The sequence below is a fragment of the Centroberyx affinis genome, unplaced genomic scaffold (assembly GCF_046629955.1).
Source record: "Centroberyx affinis isolate AG114_WGS23_722 - 3 ecotype Tasmania unplaced genomic scaffold, CSIRO-AGI_Caff_v1 ptg002685l_1, whole genome shotgun sequence".
Classification (NCBI taxonomy): Eukaryota; Metazoa; Chordata; class Actinopteri; order Beryciformes; family Berycidae; genus Centroberyx; species Centroberyx affinis.
In genome coordinates, this window is record NW_027280867.1 from 133,762 (window position 1) to 150,891 (window position 17,130).

Below are 17,130 nucleotides of genomic sequence, written 5' to 3' on the forward strand. Positions count from 1 at the left end.
GGAACAGTGGGATGCACCACAGTCCTGGGGCAGCTACAGTAAAGATGACAGGCTCATACAACAGAAGTCACACAAGTAGCAATCTCCTGCTACAGAAATGAACTCTGTATGAACTTGGTATGATTGGCCACTCGGCTTTATTGACTAAACAAACAGTAGTGGAGTAATCTGCACACAGTGAGATGGTGTGTATGGGGCATATGACATTAAAAGGAACAATAGCTGTAAAGAGTTGCAGCCAACACAGTGGAATTAGTGCATAATTTGCTGTAGTAGCCCTTGGCACGCTCCTTAATGACTAAAGCAACATTTAAAACTGCATAAACGAGCATACTATATATAATTAGTATATAATTAGATGGACAGAAATTTCCAAACTGACTTGTGAGATCAACTGCATAAAAAACCCTTTGTGTTCAAATAATACCACCAAAAACTGGTGCATTCATATGCTAGATAGCAATGTAAAAAAAACATCCAATTAGATTGGCCCTTATGTTGGCTAATAAGAAATGCAGACTAGACAGTGAATCAACCTGGAATTTATGTACAGATGTTATCGAAGTCTCAAGGGCATGATAGGAGAAATATCCCAAAAATGTTTGGAAGGATAAATAAAGAATGAAGTAGAAATGCCCCAGAAATGCCTCATTTTATGAATGCTAAAATTCCTAACATAACAATACATAATACATCTAAACTCTTCGTGTCTGTTGTATGTTCTTCAGATATTGAATTCAGTTGTGTTCTGTTTGGACAGCTGGCCAGAGTATTAAACGCCGTGCCAGCATGAGACAAGTGTATTACCAGTGTGTGTTCTTCTGTTTCTCATGTATTAGCTGTGAGTATAGTCCTAGATGTATTTCCTTTTAGATCCCCGAGGGAAAAAACACAAACATTTCAAATGGGGACAAACACTAGACAGTATGTCCTTTGGATCACTGTGGCTCCACCACACTCCACCTGGCAGCATGCCACACTAAGTTTCTCCATTTAAACAGGCAGAAATTAACTTACATTAATCCACAACAAATATTTAGGTGCACATATAAACAGATAATACAGTTCTTCCAAAGAATATGTAAATAAATAATCTAGCTCAAAAATGGAGCAGCACAGTCATGCCTGACAGAAGTATGTAGGCATATGGGAAAGTTTTTATGACAAACATCTTCGTGCCATTTCCTTGTGCACCCAGAAAGTGACTAGTACATTACATCACCTATTACTGGCATTATTTCCATGTGTAAATCCTTCCAGATCAGAGAGGTCGAGTCCAGAGATTCACATCATTACAACAAATCAAGGACAAGCCTTCAATTACAGCCAGGGCTATGTGTCTGACTTGTCTTCTGGAAAAGAACTAGAAGACATACAATCGATATGTATAAAATATGCTGTGTTGAGGACTGTGTCAGCTGACATGAAATCACGGGTTGTCTGCAAGGTTGATTTAATGTCAGAGGGTGCAGATCAGAAGTGACTGTATGTTCATTCAGACTCTCATGCTCTACCCTCAAATTTACTTTCCTCTAGTTCACAAAACCACAATAAAATCCTAGATTGAACTGTAGCTTTCTGAGGAGATCTTTTTGCACACATCATACTGTGAATTTAGGTGACAAGAATTGACAAAAAATTGGGTCAGTTGCTGTGCATTAAGCTGCAGGGGCATAAACGTAAACGGTAAGAGGCAGAGGTAGTGACCAAGTCAACTTTGCTCGAGTCCCAAGTCAGTCTCAAGTCAAGTCCCAAGTCTAAATGTAGCAGTATCAATTTAATATCTTAAAGAAAACTAAATATCTAGCACTTTTCAATGCAATATGGTTTTAAGATAAAACTTGGTAAGAGCATCATGAGTTTGATTTCTATAATCAGTTTCAACTTCAATAAATTCAATCATTCCATACAGTCGTCTGCTGGAACAAATCTCATCACTTTCAATCTATGTCATTTACACAAACACAAGATCTTTTGTCAAGACTTTAGAAACCTTCTCAAGTCATCCAAGTACAAGTCAAAGTCAAGTCCCGAGTCATGTCAAGTCTCAAGTCTTCTCTTCATGCATCAAGTCAAGTCTCAAGCAATTAAAACTGTGACTCGAGTCCCCACCTCTGGTAAGAGCGAGGTAATGTTATATTGAGAGGCACAGTTTGAGTAGTAGGCTGTTATTTAGGTCATCTGACCCTCTCCAGAGAGACAGAAAGAGATGACAAAACACCAAGGATAGATGGGTCTTTACAACCTGAAATAAGTCACAACTCAACCGTGCCAAACTGAATTCAGACAAGTGCATGAGCTTTAGAAACTTGGCAATACTTTGACAGGACCAGAAATCTCTGAAGATGAAGCTGTTTCTAGGATATCGAGGGAGTGCATGAGCTGAGATCCTGTTCATATCACAGTTTCTATATACTTGGGACATGATGTGTGTATCAACCACATCCTCTACAATTTTATTTAGCACTGGTAACATGACAGCGGATTGACAAGTGTGGCCACTGCGTTATGCAAAACGGCTTAGTCAACTGACATAGATTGTAGTAAGCTGAGGCAGTGCCAAGCTGCAAACTGAGTAGGCATTCACAAGTGTCCTCGAGAGGGATTGGGCACAGTTCATTTTATGCTGCAGCAGTAATCAAGACGCACACCAAAGCTGTCAATTTGATACTATGAGGTTAGTTAATTGCAGCGTTTGGCTACAACTCAAGAGGAGACTTAGCTTTGGCCTCCTTCATTTCCACGCCACCTGATGCGACTTTATGAAATCATGATGGTGGTGATAGAGGGGGTGGTTTCCTGAGCTAAAAAAAAAAAAAAAAAAAAAAAAAAAAATTCAACTAAACTTGTAACTGTACCTCTGTATCCGCTGAGTTATGTCATGACCCACCATCAGTTGGTTTTAATCCTCCCACTCCACCCCACTCTGTGCCCAGGAGGGAGGGAAGAATTCATCCATGTCACTACTGGATAGGCAGTGTGAGGGAGGCTGCTGATGTCAGCAGCAGCACAGATGTAAAACTACAATTACACTAGGATAAGGAAATGATGTCATTTGACAAGCCATTATACGACAATAGAGCAGAAATAGAACACCAGTCCTCTGAGCATCAACATTTTCCCCATGTTGAGGCTTGCTGTTGACCTCAAACCCATAATAAGTACAATACAGAAGAGGTAGACAAAATACAACACAAAAGATATAGATTTACCACTATGAATGCGCTAAGCCAAAATACTTTAATTTTCCATATTCTCATATAGGTTCATACTAATGGATTTTTAGTGATGGATTTTTATGCCCTGGGAGACAGTTGATGAAAGTTTTTGTAATCTGACCAAGTTTAATAGTGATCACTGGTTTAAGCAATTTCTCCTGAAACTGATACTGCCCCCTGGTGATGAAGATGAAGTTTACTCTCATGATGAATTGACAGAAGTCACTAAACTCAAGTAACTTATTGTTTGTCAGTGTTACAGATATATGAATAAGTTATTTCTACTCACTTGAAACACATGGAAATACAAACCATGCACCTACGTGACACATCAAAATATAATATGTAAGATCTGTGAATACGGTATGTCTCCCTCAAATCCTCCATTGAAACCTGACGCTGTAGTTTTAGATTTGAATGTACAGATCTCTTCATAAGATATAATTACTATGATCAGACCACGAAAGGTAAAACAGTGACTAGTGAACTAACAAACTAGGATGTAGAGAACAGCAGAGCAGAGTATAAACACCAAGTTTTGTCCTGATGATTATTAGTCTTGATAATTTCAGGCACAAAATTATTGTATTGGATATTTGGCATCTTACATCAACATTTGAGTCGGAGTGGACATAGAGTGAAAATGTATGTTTCAATATTGCGGTTATGCCAGTAGCTATTATATGATTATTAATTGTGGAAACTAGATCTGTGATATATGATTATACAAAACTAATTGTGCAGTCCCGTGCACAAGACAAGCTTGTACAGCAGTCAGACACGGAGGACATGTCCCACTGTAAATAGAGTGGAAGAAACACAGGCAAGGAGAATGGGAAGTGGCAGACAGGAAAACCAACAGTCACTACATCTGCATTTTCCACCCTTGGACAGCTCACTAACCTCCAGATGCAGAGAAAGACTTTCCAAAAAGCGTTTCCAAGCATGGATTTACAAAAGACATGAGAAAAACTGTCTAACCATCCAGGATCTATTTCAAGCCTGTATGCAAGTCACAAAAAGGACAGACACACCTGTGGATTTTTACCTTGGAACCAATGTGCAACCAAGAGGCCACAAGGGTTTTGATGCTTGATAATGGGAAGAAACAGTATTATCATCGGCCCTGTCTAAACCAAATGAGTCAAATCAGTGCTAATTGTTCTGCTTGAGACAGAATGTCCCGTTAGAATTGCCTGTTCCTTCCATCTGACCTATTTCTTTTTTTAAATAATACACCATGCAAGTGAAGCCGCTCTAGCCCCACCCCCACCACCCAAAACAAACAAACAAAAAACTTTAACACTTTCCATACCCAGCCACTCACAAAACACCCCACAACCCACCAACCCTCTGATAGTAACAACATGCTTATGAGGAAGAAGAGATAAGCAGGACCACATCATTTTATGTACAAATATCTGTACAAACTTTACATGTTCCAATGTTCATTCAACCAATGACACCCATTTTATCTAGTTATTTAAAACAAAACTGAATTTTATATACATAGAGAAAGTAGAAAGTATAATTTTAGCCAGTAAGAAAAAAACAGGCTGATTATAAGGTCCTAAAAAACAAAAAGACCATCAGCCATTCCTCTGTCAGGGTTCTTACATGGGGATCAGTTGGCCGTGCAATTACAACTCCAGGGTTGAAGACGTTTTTTTCTCTCTCCAAATCATTCTATTTCAGTAAAGCGTGCAAACATGGCCTTACGGACGGCGTCCTTATAGGTGTCAGATGCAGAGAGTTCATAAGAACTTCCTTTAATACCCAAGCCCGTGCCCTTGGTCCTTAATGAAGCCTGTGGGAAGATGCAAAGACAGTTATGAGAAGAGACAGATTGGACACAGGTACCCCTCAGGTAACTGTGCTAATTGGATTCTCACTGAAAAAGAACACATTAACATGCATACTCCATCTGTCAGGAATTGCTAGGGGAGATGGGAGCGTCATTTTGAGGAATGTGTCAAAAGTCCTCTGTTAATTGTTTCTGGCTTACTCACCGAGATGGGGGCTGTGATGCCCTGTTGGTGGCGCCCCAGACCTTTGCCCTCCTGCCAGCCCATCGCCTGCAGCATCTTGTTCCCAATGTTATCACTTGTTAGACCGTCTTTGGTGGGCTGCTCATAGTTCCTGTGTTGGAGGTGGATGAGAAGGGATGTTAGTACCGTGGAAAGACTGACAGCATTCAGGATCAGAAAAGTCTGATCAGGAATCCCACTCTCTCCACGAAAATCACTTCCAGGACATTGATCTGAAAAGACAGACAATTTGCAGTGGCTTCCTTTCAGAGAAATGAAAAGGTATATTGATGGGATGTCCCATAAACATCTTTAAAATACTTTGCATTCTATGACTTTGGATCATTGAAAGACTATGGAGAGCAATAGGGGGTCCTGGAGTATGCTCCATCAAGGAAAAGACTTTGGAAGAAGACTTTTGAGTGAAGGGCCTGTGACCTTATGATTTTCTAGGACTTGTCTGGTCTTGTATGGTTTTCCAGAGGATTTTACTCATTTTCTAATTTTCATGTGTTTTTGATCAAGTCTTTAAATGTCTAGGTGTTTGAGGATATGTGCAAACTGTGGCTCAGGTCTTACACTGCTGGGGTCGGAGGCTGAAAAAATTTCTTCTTCTTTGGTGCAGGAGGTTCAGGAACACCGTACTTCTCCCTTCTCTCTGCAGCTCTGTCTCTGTATTTCAGCTGTAAAGTGAGGCAGATGACCATGAAACTTTCTTTACTGTCCATTTATTTCAAAGATTTCTGAAGGAAAACAACAGTAGAAATCCTTGAGCCACATACCTCAGCTTCTTTCCTCTCCAGCTCCTCCAGCTCAGCTTCTGACAGCTTGGATCTTCTCTGTATTTCCAGGTTTTGCTAAACAATTAATAGCAATTTTAATCAATTGCCAAAATGTGATGTTATTAACTGGTACAATGAATATGTATTGTCCTATTTAATTTTGTATCGAAGGATAGTTTTATACCCTGAACAGATGGCAGAGCCCAAAATATTGATAGTTCCTTGCAGATTCAACACCTGCTGTTTACTATCCTACCTTGTGCAGGTCAGAGAGCTGTTGGTGACGCAGCAGGGCCTCCTTGCTGGGGAACTGCCTTCGACAGAGCAGACAAGCCATCTTATTCCAGTCAGTCAGTTTCCCTGCCTCCTCCTCTGCCTTTTCTGGGCCTGCCTCCTCTGGGTCACTGTCCCCATTGTAAGCTGCAACCAGGCCACTCTAATATAAAAACATAAATAGGTGAGAGGTTAAGGGACATGTTTTTTGTATAGCCTAACTTCCATGTTTGTGCATTTTTCCATAAAGCACATCCACACCTTGGCTGAGGTCTCTTGCTCTGTGATCTTCACTTGCTCCATCATAAGAGACTGCATCTCAAAGCCTGCAAATTGCTGAAAGGAAGCAACACAAACCATATCAACAAGTAATACAGACATTATAATTTAAGCTATAGTATCATAGACCTGTTCTACACACATAGGCTATCTGGTTACTTGTGGGGTACATCTAACTTGCAAGTGATGCTACCAGTCTCTCTTTATGGCAACTACTATTGCAAAGCTATTGATTCTCACCATTTTACGCTGTCTGTTGAAAGTGTCAAAGATAACCAAATATGTAAAAGCTGACATAGCTAAGATGGCTGGCTAACAAAATACAAATTAAGGTTTATGTTTGGTTCACAAACCATCAAAAAGTATGTGATTTTGAATTTGAATCTATGAACAGGGAATGTATGCATCATGCAAGTGTGTTTTCCCAGTTAGCCCTGTGTCTCTGTCTATACTAGTAGTTTTTTTAATACTCTGTTACCCAGGTCCAGTGCAAAACATTTACTCATGGCAAAATAGTGACTTCAGTACCTTTTTCTCGAAGAGGGTGAAACCTGCATCAGCAGCTGCAGACTCTCTCCTGTCTTCGTCCTTGTATTGCCCTAGGGCTTGGAAGCAACTCTTAAAACTTTCTTTTTGCTTGTTCAAGCTTTTTGCCCAACGCTCCATGTCTTTTGCAATCTGTAATTGGAGAAACATCCAATGCAGATATCATTTCAATAACAACGTAACAGCCATTTGCAAAAATAAGAGTTTTTCTTGCCTGGTGAGGTAGAATTTACCTGTTGTGCAGACTTGCTCTTTGGCTTGTCTTTCTTCTCTTTACCGCTCATGGGGCCTGGGCCTGTGGGACTGCTGGCGGTGTTAGCTGTGGAGGCCTGTTCCATGCTCGTGTCCGATGCTGCTGGTGCAGGGATGTATGCCTGCTTCTCACTGTCCCAGTACAGGTACTGCTGCGTCTCGGAGTTGTAGTAGTACTATTGAAGACGAGCACAAGAAAAAGTGGATCAAAGAGAGATTTGGGGTAAAATGACCTCTGATGGAATACAAATGCATAGTGTGAGACATGTATATAAATACAATGAGACCCTAGGTACGTACTTGGCTGTTAGGATCATAGTACAGGCCGGTCTGTGGATCGTAATAGTAACCCGATGACTCATCATACTGATAAGTGGAGATGTCAGGAGCAACTAGAAATAAAAAAAAAACAAAGAAGCCCATATGCAATGCTTACAACATATGCTTTGTACAGTATAGTAGGTTCTTCTATTCATGTACATAAAGAGAGGCTTTTCAGTAGCTAACTCATCTTACCAAATGTGTTTGCTGTGGGAGCCGCAGAGACAGCGGCAGCAACAGTGGAGGTTGCCGATGTTACCAGGGATGAGGTGCAAACACTAACAGCCTGTTGTGCTGCATCAACCTGCCCCACCAACTGCTGTGACAGGGAGGGAAGAGAAAAGAGAAATAACAATCCATTATTAACACAAATGCAGCGCCTGGGTGGCATATTATAAACAAGCAAATAGTACACATGTTGTCCCCCACCAGTGATGTAGTTCCACCCTTGGGTCAGTCAGTGATTGCTGAGTGTATTTGAAATATGAGTGACATAGTATAAGCATTTTCGTATGGGACAATGAAAGGATAGATTGACCATATATTTCTGTTGCCTACTCTCCTCAGAATTAGGCTTACAAGTTATATCTTGAAATGTAGTAACTGTAATTGTCCTGTTTTTAGTCAATACAGTACAAAATATAAGAACTACAATACGCAATAAATACAATTACATTACACAATGTACACTACAATACAATTTATAATACAATATATAATATAACATACAACACCAGGAGTGTGAGTGTTATGAATAATATAAATGCTAAATGATAAGTGATATATGGTATTGCACAGTAGGTAAGTGGTAATATGATATAAGTAGTCACCACTGACGGCAGAGTGGTAGTGCAGTGATGAGTGCAATAACAGTACAACAGTCCAACAACTGTACAATAACTAGTGTCTTGTGGTTAGAGGTTTGCCCAAAAATTCTCCATTGACTCTCACTTCAACACATCAACCTGTCTCCAAGTGTGTAGCGTGTGTAGTCTATTATGTTACCTATGATAACTTTAACTGTATTGCTTTACCACTGAGTCCCCATTCATTGTCCCCCACTTTGTATGATAACTTTAACTGTATGACCTGCTTTAGTCCCTATTCATTGTCAATGCCGCCCCCTAGCGGCACAAAGTCAACGTTACAGTGTGACTAACGAACGAATGAACGAACTAACTAACGGACGGAGACCGATCCATAGTCCCCCCTTTGGTGGGGGACAATTATGAGTTCTGCCTGCCACACAGAGAAGCTTTGTTGATATATTGTCTACCTGTAAGGCAGGCTGGGTGATAATGACGGGCTGGTAAACTTGAGCTGTCTGGGATATAACCACACCTGTGGCTGCGGGGATCAAAGTCTTCACTCCTGGAGCGGCTGCAGAGAATACAAAGAATATTTGGTTTTATCAAATTGGCATTCTCAATCCAAGTACAAAAATGACCCAAACTGTCTCAGAGTGACTGACTGCTCTTACTACCTCCTAGTAATCCATCTCCAATGACAGGTGCCAATCCTTCTGGCTGCTGCTGCCATAGCTCATAATTCTGTCCCTATAGAGGGAAAAGCACTCAGTAAATCCTTTGTCTTTCTTGTTAAAATCATTGTCACAATAAAAAAAAATAGTGTGAACTGACCTGTGTATACTGTGCAAAGCCCTCCTGTAGTGTAGTGTAGTCAGAGGGGGCACCTGAACCTTGTTGTAACTAAGAGATAAAACCAGGTGTGAGGGGCCAGTACTGCAACAACACAGCGATACATTATGGACAGAGAAATACTATTTTAATGTCACATCATCCATTTGTGGCAATTTAGCATACATTCCAATACGCATTCAATGTAATTAAATTAAGAATACAAAATAGGACAAGCAAACCACTGATACCTGGCTGGATGACCACTGAGCAGCAGCAATAGCTGTGCTGGCAACAGAGAGGGCACTGGCTCTGATTCCATCAGGCTGCACTGAGTCTCTGTAAGGGAACGGTGGGATTGTTGGGGATTATTTAAAGGAGGTGGGGTATTCAGCACAGATGGCATCTTCCTTGCTTGCATTTTAACACTGAGCTTGCGTGTAGGAACTCTCCATTACAACTCAACTCATTAACAAACAAAAAACATGGACCAATCCATGACTTAGCTTTCCATCACCCTGGTGGGAGAGCTGCATAAACCAATTTCATTTCATTCTCGGCGCACATGTAAAACAATAAAATAAAAATAGCTATAGCATGTGAAAAACAATGCAGTTCAAATTGTGTAGAAGCTAAAGAGCTTATATATCCTATTCATAGGAACTACACCGAACTTCAATTGGAGAGGGGGAAGGGTGATAATGACTCACTTCCTAGCACTCTTGGCATAATCCACACCAATTGTCTTCCCATCAAGTTTTAGAGGTGGCTGAAGGCTCTGGAGAATGGTGAGCAGCTGAGAAGCCTCCTACACAAGAGGAATTGAAGACATAAGCTTTCTCATATATTCTCATAAACCCCCAACAAGAAACACACTGACATAATTACAACATATTCACACCAGAAATAACATACCAAGGGAGATGAGAGTTGAACAAAGGCAAAGCCTCTATTCTGTCCTGTTTGCTTGTCTTTGATGAGGCGGATGTTGCCCGCAGACAGGTTGGCATAGGGTGCCAATATGTTCAAAATCGCATCAACAGTTGAGAGAGGGGCAATGTTTCTCAAAATTATTGCTGTGAAAGACAGAAGGAACCATGACTCTATGCACAATACATGTGCTGAAAGAATTTAATATTTGAATCCGTTAAAAAAACAAAAAACAAACACACTCACTGTCCCCATTGTAATCTCCAGGTTGTTGAGACTCAGCGCTTACACCATTTATGCCAGAAGACTCCCCCTCTGTACTCAGCAACAGCAAAGTGGAATGATCAAGACCAACACATAAATTACCATTACCCAGTACAAGCCACTATGACTCTGTATCATCTATTCCAATGGTTGGTGTTGTTAAGTTTAAGAGGGTAGAAGAGTCTTAAAAAACCCCATAAAAGGACATAAACTGGTAAGGTCAAAAGAGAACAACTCACCAACTTTGACTGCTCCACACCTGAAACACTTCAGCCTCTTCCGGAAATTGTACAGACCACACTGTGAGAAACCAATGACTTTGTTTTAATTTAGGTAATTGTGAAAAAGAATCTGCATCAAAAAATACTTTCACTCTGCCGATGAAATATGGTGGGATCACAATGTAGTTAGAGATGATACTCACAGCATTGCAAAGCCAGTTTTCAAACTTCTGTCTCCTGTTGCTGTAGTGCATGGCAATGCTTTTCCCCTTGATCACCAGCTTGTTCTGTCAAGTCAAAAGCCACCAGTTATTTCAAATTCCAAGATGTTAAAGCCAAAGGGGCAGGTGAGGTCCTGCCACTATCCCACCCCATGAGTGAGCACAGCCGGAACGGGAAAGAGTGGCTAGGCTTACACTCACTTAGGTAGAGTCCCTCAGGGAGTACAGGGAAGAGTAGATCAGAGGTAGAGAGAGGTTCAGAGAGAGAGCTGCAGGTCTGTGTATGAGGGATTGAGTTCTCAAAAACTTTTTTAAAGTGTTTCGGACCGGAGTGCTGCCAGCTCGTCTTTGTCTCATTCCAGTTTTCAGATTTTAAAATGGAGGTGAGAAAGGAGCCAATAGACTGAGCTGGAGCAGAGTGTGCTATGGAACCCTAGGGCAGTCAGGATTAATCAAGACCACTTGGGCCACTAGGTTAACAGGAGCTCTACTCTTCAAAAAGGAGAGGCAAAAGGCCTTGTGCTCCCCGACATCCCAAAACTATTGAGCTTAATATGGTCCTAAATTTTTTATGCATAACCTTGATGAAAAATCCAAACGGAGCACACAAAAGATATTGATTCCATTATTGAAGGTTTCATTTCCAAAAGCAAAAATCATCTGACACTATATGGTGGTTCAATTTTAGAGTTCAATACTCCACTGAATTCACAACATGAACTAAGCAGCTGAATGACTTGTGTTTTGCCTGTAAAAGTTATTAAATACTTGGCATATTAATCAACCAAGTGCATGATACCAAACATATCTGAAAAAATAGCCTCTGATATTAGTTTTAAATGACAAAATTTACTTCCACTAAATATGATAAGCTTTCAGTTGTCTAAATTGCTAATACTTCAAAACTCTCAATGATCAGTCACTCATGGTATCGGTTATTTGGGGCTCTAATCTCCAAGACAAAATCTACACTTGGTGATTGTTGAGGCAACCTGATTGGTCTCCATCCATCGGGTAGCATCTTGCAAGTGATAAAACTCCACGAAGGCGAAACCTCGGCTTATACCTAGAGACAGCATTCAAATATAGACGGGAGGCGTGTTAGTTAGAATGCTTTGGTACAACATTCAAACTGTCACAGTCGGCTTGTACAGTCCAATTCAAAGTAAAAACGGAGGGAGATGCTTACAAGGTAAAAGGGGTTGGTGGTGGCTAACCTATACCACAGCATGAAAAGACAAATATGGTACAGGTATAGTACATACAGCTACCTCCTTACCTGGCCATATCATCAAACCTATGTTCACACAAACATAAAACATTCTATAGGACACAAAGGATCGTCTGACAGTTGTATTATGGGACATTTTGTAATGACAGTGATAAGGGAGGCAAAGTGGGGTGTTAAGGCACGGTGCGTGGACGTGAACGGGAGACACTACTCTCAACATCAACACTCACCTGTTCTTTTCTTCATCAAGCGGATATCCACAGGCTGGGGTCCCTGCAGCTGCTCAAGTGCTGCCCGGATCTGCACAACAGAGGGTGAGTGTCAAATTCATCCAAATACAACAACTCTACAGTCATACAGTGCAGTGTAATCGACACCATATGACTTTGAGGATTACTGACTGCCTAAGGGTGCCCTCACACCATTACAAATTTTTGTAGAATGTGCTGCCTTAACCATAATTTGTACTTCTAATTTGAAACAGCAGGTTTCAGTGCACACTTAAAATCAAAACCAGCTGCCACTATCGGAAAACAGTGCTACAGTATGTCCAACTTTCAAACGCTTACCAGAAACACCCGCAACACCGCCAAAGTGCTCCATACTAACTCTTTATGATCAGAATACAAACTATTACCGACTTTTCAACTGTTACTTTCTCCATTTTCATTTTGGTTGTTGTTGTCATAAACTCTCAGCTGCCTAGTTACTGCCTCTTCTTCATTGTGATAGTCAGCTCACAAAAAAGCAACTGATGTCATGTGCGAGTTAACCTTTTCTCAACTTTACAAAATGCTCCACCTATAAAGATGCCAGGCACCTTTCCAAAGCAACTGCTCCCCTTTGCCTTTCATGTAAAAAATTTTTTTTTAAAAAGGAGGAAATGTCTGAACGCGCCTGTAGGACTTATAACCAGAAATAAGAGCTGTGAGACGTACATCATCCTCTGTGACATGGAGAGAGAGACCCCTGAGCATAATGGTCTTGCTCTCCTCCTCCTGCTCCATTTTGTAGTCCTGGTCTGGATAATCCCCATCGTAGTCATCTTCAGATCTGTCACTGTTGTGTCGCTTTCGCCCCCTCTGCTGCAGACAAACAAATAATGCTCCGATTGTCAAACTGACAATCCTGATGTTTCATATTCCCCTGCCAGATGTCTGAACAGTACACAAGTTTGCAAAGTAATTCCTATTGACTGACCTCAGGACTATCTCGGTCTCGGTCTCTGCGCTCTTCAAAGCGCTCTCGGTATCTGTCATCACCCCAGCGTCGATCACAATCCCTTTCTACATCTCTGTTTCGTCTTTCATGCCATTCTGGATCATCCCTTCCTCCATCTGAGCCATATCTTCCACTGCGTTCACCCCGACTGAGCCTGAAATAGAAACAAAGGCGCACAGGAGTGTCAGTATAATTGACATGAAAACCCATATGACATGGCTGAGACCTGAAGGCAAACTAGTCAACGTAAGATCCTTGAAAAGAGGGCCTGACGTAAATAATGTCCAGTCCTAAACAAACTGAATTCATGCCAATACTACAGTTGATCATAATCATCATCTTACCTTTTATCAGCTCCCATGGTACAGTGCAGAAGACACACGTCTGATCAAAGAACCCTGTAAGAAAATTATGAAAAGATTATTTCTTAGCCATTCAATCACTATTCAGTTTTTGAGTCCATATTGCATCATGAAAAGATAGATAGATTGATAGATAGATACTGAGGGGCCTGAATGGGACCAATAAACCAATAAAATAGACTGATGAGTAGCAGGATAGTTTAACTTGATAGATCTTCAATATCAGGCAGTTGGCATCTCAACTTTTGAGATTTTATGCTTTGATGCAGAATTTTCTTTTGAATTCACTGACTCACATTCATTCAGACCAGAATCCTGGTCCTCTGTAGAAAAACCCTTCCAGATAAATACAAAAAATATTGTGGCATAAGGCAACTACTGACCCCAGCTGGTTTCTGCTCCTGGGTCTTTTCAGAACTTTACAGGAAGACGTTATTCTGCTGCAAGTCACTCTGGCTACCGCACTGATCACCACAGAAATGATAAGACACTTTTGTCCTAAATACGTACTAACATTCATCAGCTTTTCTAAAACAAAAAAGATACATTGATTGTTACATTGATTGAACTGCAAATACATGAGAACTACAAATTGTGACAGAGGATATTTGGTTAAATCAGTGGATCCACCCACACCAAAGCAACACGAGTGTGGGCAAACATTTCATCTAGGCATCCACTGATGTAGTGTTGCCAGACCGGCCTAACCACAACGGTCACATCTGAAACGTTTGGCTTAAAATGAAATCATGTCTCAGCGTGTAGCTATGATGTATTCCAGTGTTCAGGCTCAACGAACAACAAGCGTCGGCCTGATCGGTGGTACAGGCAGGCCATCCTAGCTGCGTTGGCTTAAGATGGTTAGCGTAGTCGTCAGCTAACTAGCTAACGTTAGCTGTCTAGCCCAGACAGCAAACATACATAGTCCCGTGTCGTTTACTCACCGCTTGAAAACCCTGTAACAACGTGGTTAACTTACTCTGATAGATTAATGATTTCGTAGTGAGCAAGGTAACCTACGTAGTCATCGGCTTGTTTAGCTATCTGCTGGCTAGCGATGAGGCAATAGAGCCATTCTTCTTCTTCAAGTTAGTTTTGAGGCGGTTGAAATCCAACTGAAAGGTGTATTACCGCCTCCTACTGGGCTGGAGTGTGGGTAGAGATTTAGAGTAACATACTCTGCAAATTAATTTGCTCAATTCCCATTTTCTCAGATTTCCCTTCAGTCTGCCCCTCTCATTCTGATACTGATTTCAATCCACCTCCCTTTATTATGTTTCCCTATCCTGTATAATGTTGAGTTTAAACCACTGTGACCTATTCGTAACCTTGTATTTACAACTTCTTACTGGATCCAACCTTCCCCTGGATGTTGTACAGGTGCCTAATTCGCATCTCTTCTCTCTCCCAGTTCTGCTGCTATCTCTTGATCGTTTCTGCCCATATAAAAGCTTTAGCTTCTGACTTACTTAATATTCAGCAAGCCTACAATTTTGTAACAAACTTAAGCTTTATTTCACCTAAAGCAAAACGGTGTAACAAATCAATATCAAAGTTTAAAATATCTACTTCAGGTAAGCAGAAAAATATGGGTGGGCTTGTTTCATGACCTACTGTTGCCCGAAAGAGCAACATGTCCTGTTCGATTGAATGGAATAACTGAAAACTCCGCTCACTCAGACGGCGCCTAGTATCAAAACATTAACTTTCAGCAATAGACTCATATCCTTCCGCGATTAAACAATTATTTTCAATTTAATTTCACAAAAAAACATGTATCTGTAAGTGTTTTTATGGAATGTGGCGTTATTCTATTAAAAAAATGACTCCGCCAGATTCGTTTTTGATATAATGATGTCGAGGGCGGTGCGGAATTATATAGTTCTGACCGTGCAACCTCTTCCGGTCCTCTTTCTAGCTTCCCGTGCAACATGGTGAGTATGTTACCGTGGTGCTCGTTTCGCAAAAACAGAATATATTGTCTTTTAATTCAAACACGTGGATAAAATGTGTCCTTCTTATGTATTTTAATTATATAGCTTTACCGCAGTTGGGGGAAATAGTAAATTCATGTCACTTATAGTGATAAAAACACGAGTCCGGGCCTGTTGCTAGCAAAGTTAGCTAGTTAGCTGGCTAGCTGCCTTGCGCATGTGTTCTGTGCTCATGTGCAATGAAGGGATGGTGATTTAAAAAAAAAAGCTTTTGGAATGGAAAATGGAAAAACAGCCTCGTGGCTCCATTACACGGCAGCCACGAGGGGAAAAGGCAAAGTTGGTAATAGCCGACGTGTGATTGCAGTAGCTGTTGGGAGACATCGTATTGAGTTGCGCTGTGGCCCGTAGTGAAGCTTTCCTATTCATACTATGCCCGTTCACATTCATACTATTTTTAAGCATATGCATTTTGTATCAATGTGGTTATTTACCATATGCATAGGCTCACTAGCTGTCATTTGATTATAATCACCTGTTAATTTATTACAATCAACTGTTATTTTCCTTCTATGATGGCCGTGTGGTGATGTACCAATACTATGAATTGTCAAACTTTAATCTCTAGCACTCATTAATTGTGGCCTCTGCTTTACAGACCAAGAAGAGAAGGAACAACGGTCGTGCCAAGAAGGGCCGTGGGCATGTGCAGCCCATCCGCTGCACCAACTGTGCCCGTTGTGTCCCCAAGGACAAGGCCATCAAGAAGTTTGTCATCAGGAACATTGTTGAGGCAGCAGCCGTGAGGGACATCTCGGAGGCCAGTGTCTTTGATTGTGAGTGTGTTGAATATTTGAGCTGTCCTCACATTTGATGCTGGTGAAGTTTCTCTCCTCATCTGTACCTGTCCCTCCCTGTGTTCCTCTCTGCAGCCTATGTTTTGCCCAAGCTCTACGTGAAGCTGCACTACTGTGTCAGCTGTGCCATCCACAGTAAGGTGGTGAGGAACCGCTCCTGTGAGGCCAGGAAAGACCGCACCCCACCACCCAGATTTAGGCCCAGCGTAAGTACCCTCCACAACAGCTACCCTTACTATTAATGTGGTTGTCCATGCGCTGTCAGATCAGGTCGGTCTAGCTCCAGAGAGAAAGTCTTAAGCGATTTGCACCATTTCACTTACACAAAATCAGATCAGATTTTTATCCCAAATGTCTAACAACTCAATTACTTTGTTTTTTTTCACAGGGTGGTGCACCCAGAGCTCCTCCAAAGCCTATGTAAAGCAGGTTTTGAAGATGCTGTACACCTGAAGAATAAAGGCAACCTTTATAAAAACTGGAATTTGTAAAGCTCTTATTATTTTTGCTTACAGCATATTATGCAATTGTAGGAAAGACAGGTTTGTCAAGTA

General features: G+C 41.1%; 2 protein-coding genes across 4 annotated transcripts; one reads left to right on the forward strand and one right to left on the reverse strand.

The window, feature by feature from the left end:
• Positions 1-4,614: 4,614 nt before the first annotated feature.
• Positions 4,615-14,857, reverse strand: LOC139657438 (RNA-binding protein 5-like). 3 transcript variants are annotated; one of them, XM_071535276.1, is made up of 25 exons: positions 14,765-14,857; positions 13,768-13,821; positions 13,403-13,577; positions 13,141-13,284; positions 12,433-12,502; positions 11,964-12,037; positions 10,954-11,037; positions 10,769-10,829; positions 10,512-10,580; positions 10,251-10,411; positions 10,046-10,143; positions 9,587-9,674; positions 9,339-9,407; positions 9,182-9,254; positions 8,975-9,078; positions 7,894-8,017; positions 7,678-7,769; positions 7,359-7,553; positions 7,108-7,257; positions 6,562-6,636; positions 6,284-6,463; positions 6,028-6,102; positions 5,825-5,928; positions 5,228-5,357; positions 4,615-5,025 (listed from the first exon to the last, which is right to left on the reverse strand). In XM_071535276.1, the coding sequence occupies exons 2-25, from the start codon at positions 13,782-13,784 to the stop codon at positions 4,900-4,902; spliced, it is 2,538 nt and encodes an 845-aa protein (XP_071391377.1). In that variant the 5' UTR covers positions 13,785-13,821; positions 14,765-14,857; the 3' UTR covers positions 4,615-4,899. The 3 variants fall into 3 exon arrangements, with proteins under 3 accessions (XP_071391377.1, XP_071391375.1, XP_071391376.1); XM_071535274.1 differs by having other exon boundaries at positions 13,141-13,287; XM_071535275.1 differs by having other exon boundaries at positions 13,141-13,287; positions 14,806-14,823.
• Positions 14,858-15,698: 841 nt separating this feature from the next.
• On the forward strand, positions 15,699-17,054 carry LOC139657435 (small ribosomal subunit protein eS26). The gene is made up of 4 exons (XM_071535270.1): positions 15,699-15,719; positions 16,378-16,555; positions 16,652-16,782; positions 16,965-17,054. The coding sequence occupies exons 1-4, from the start codon at positions 15,717-15,719 to the stop codon at positions 16,998-17,000; spliced, it is 348 nt and encodes a 115-aa protein (XP_071391371.1). The 5' UTR covers positions 15,699-15,716; the 3' UTR covers positions 17,001-17,054.
• The last annotated feature ends 76 nt before the right edge of the window (positions 17,055-17,130 follow it).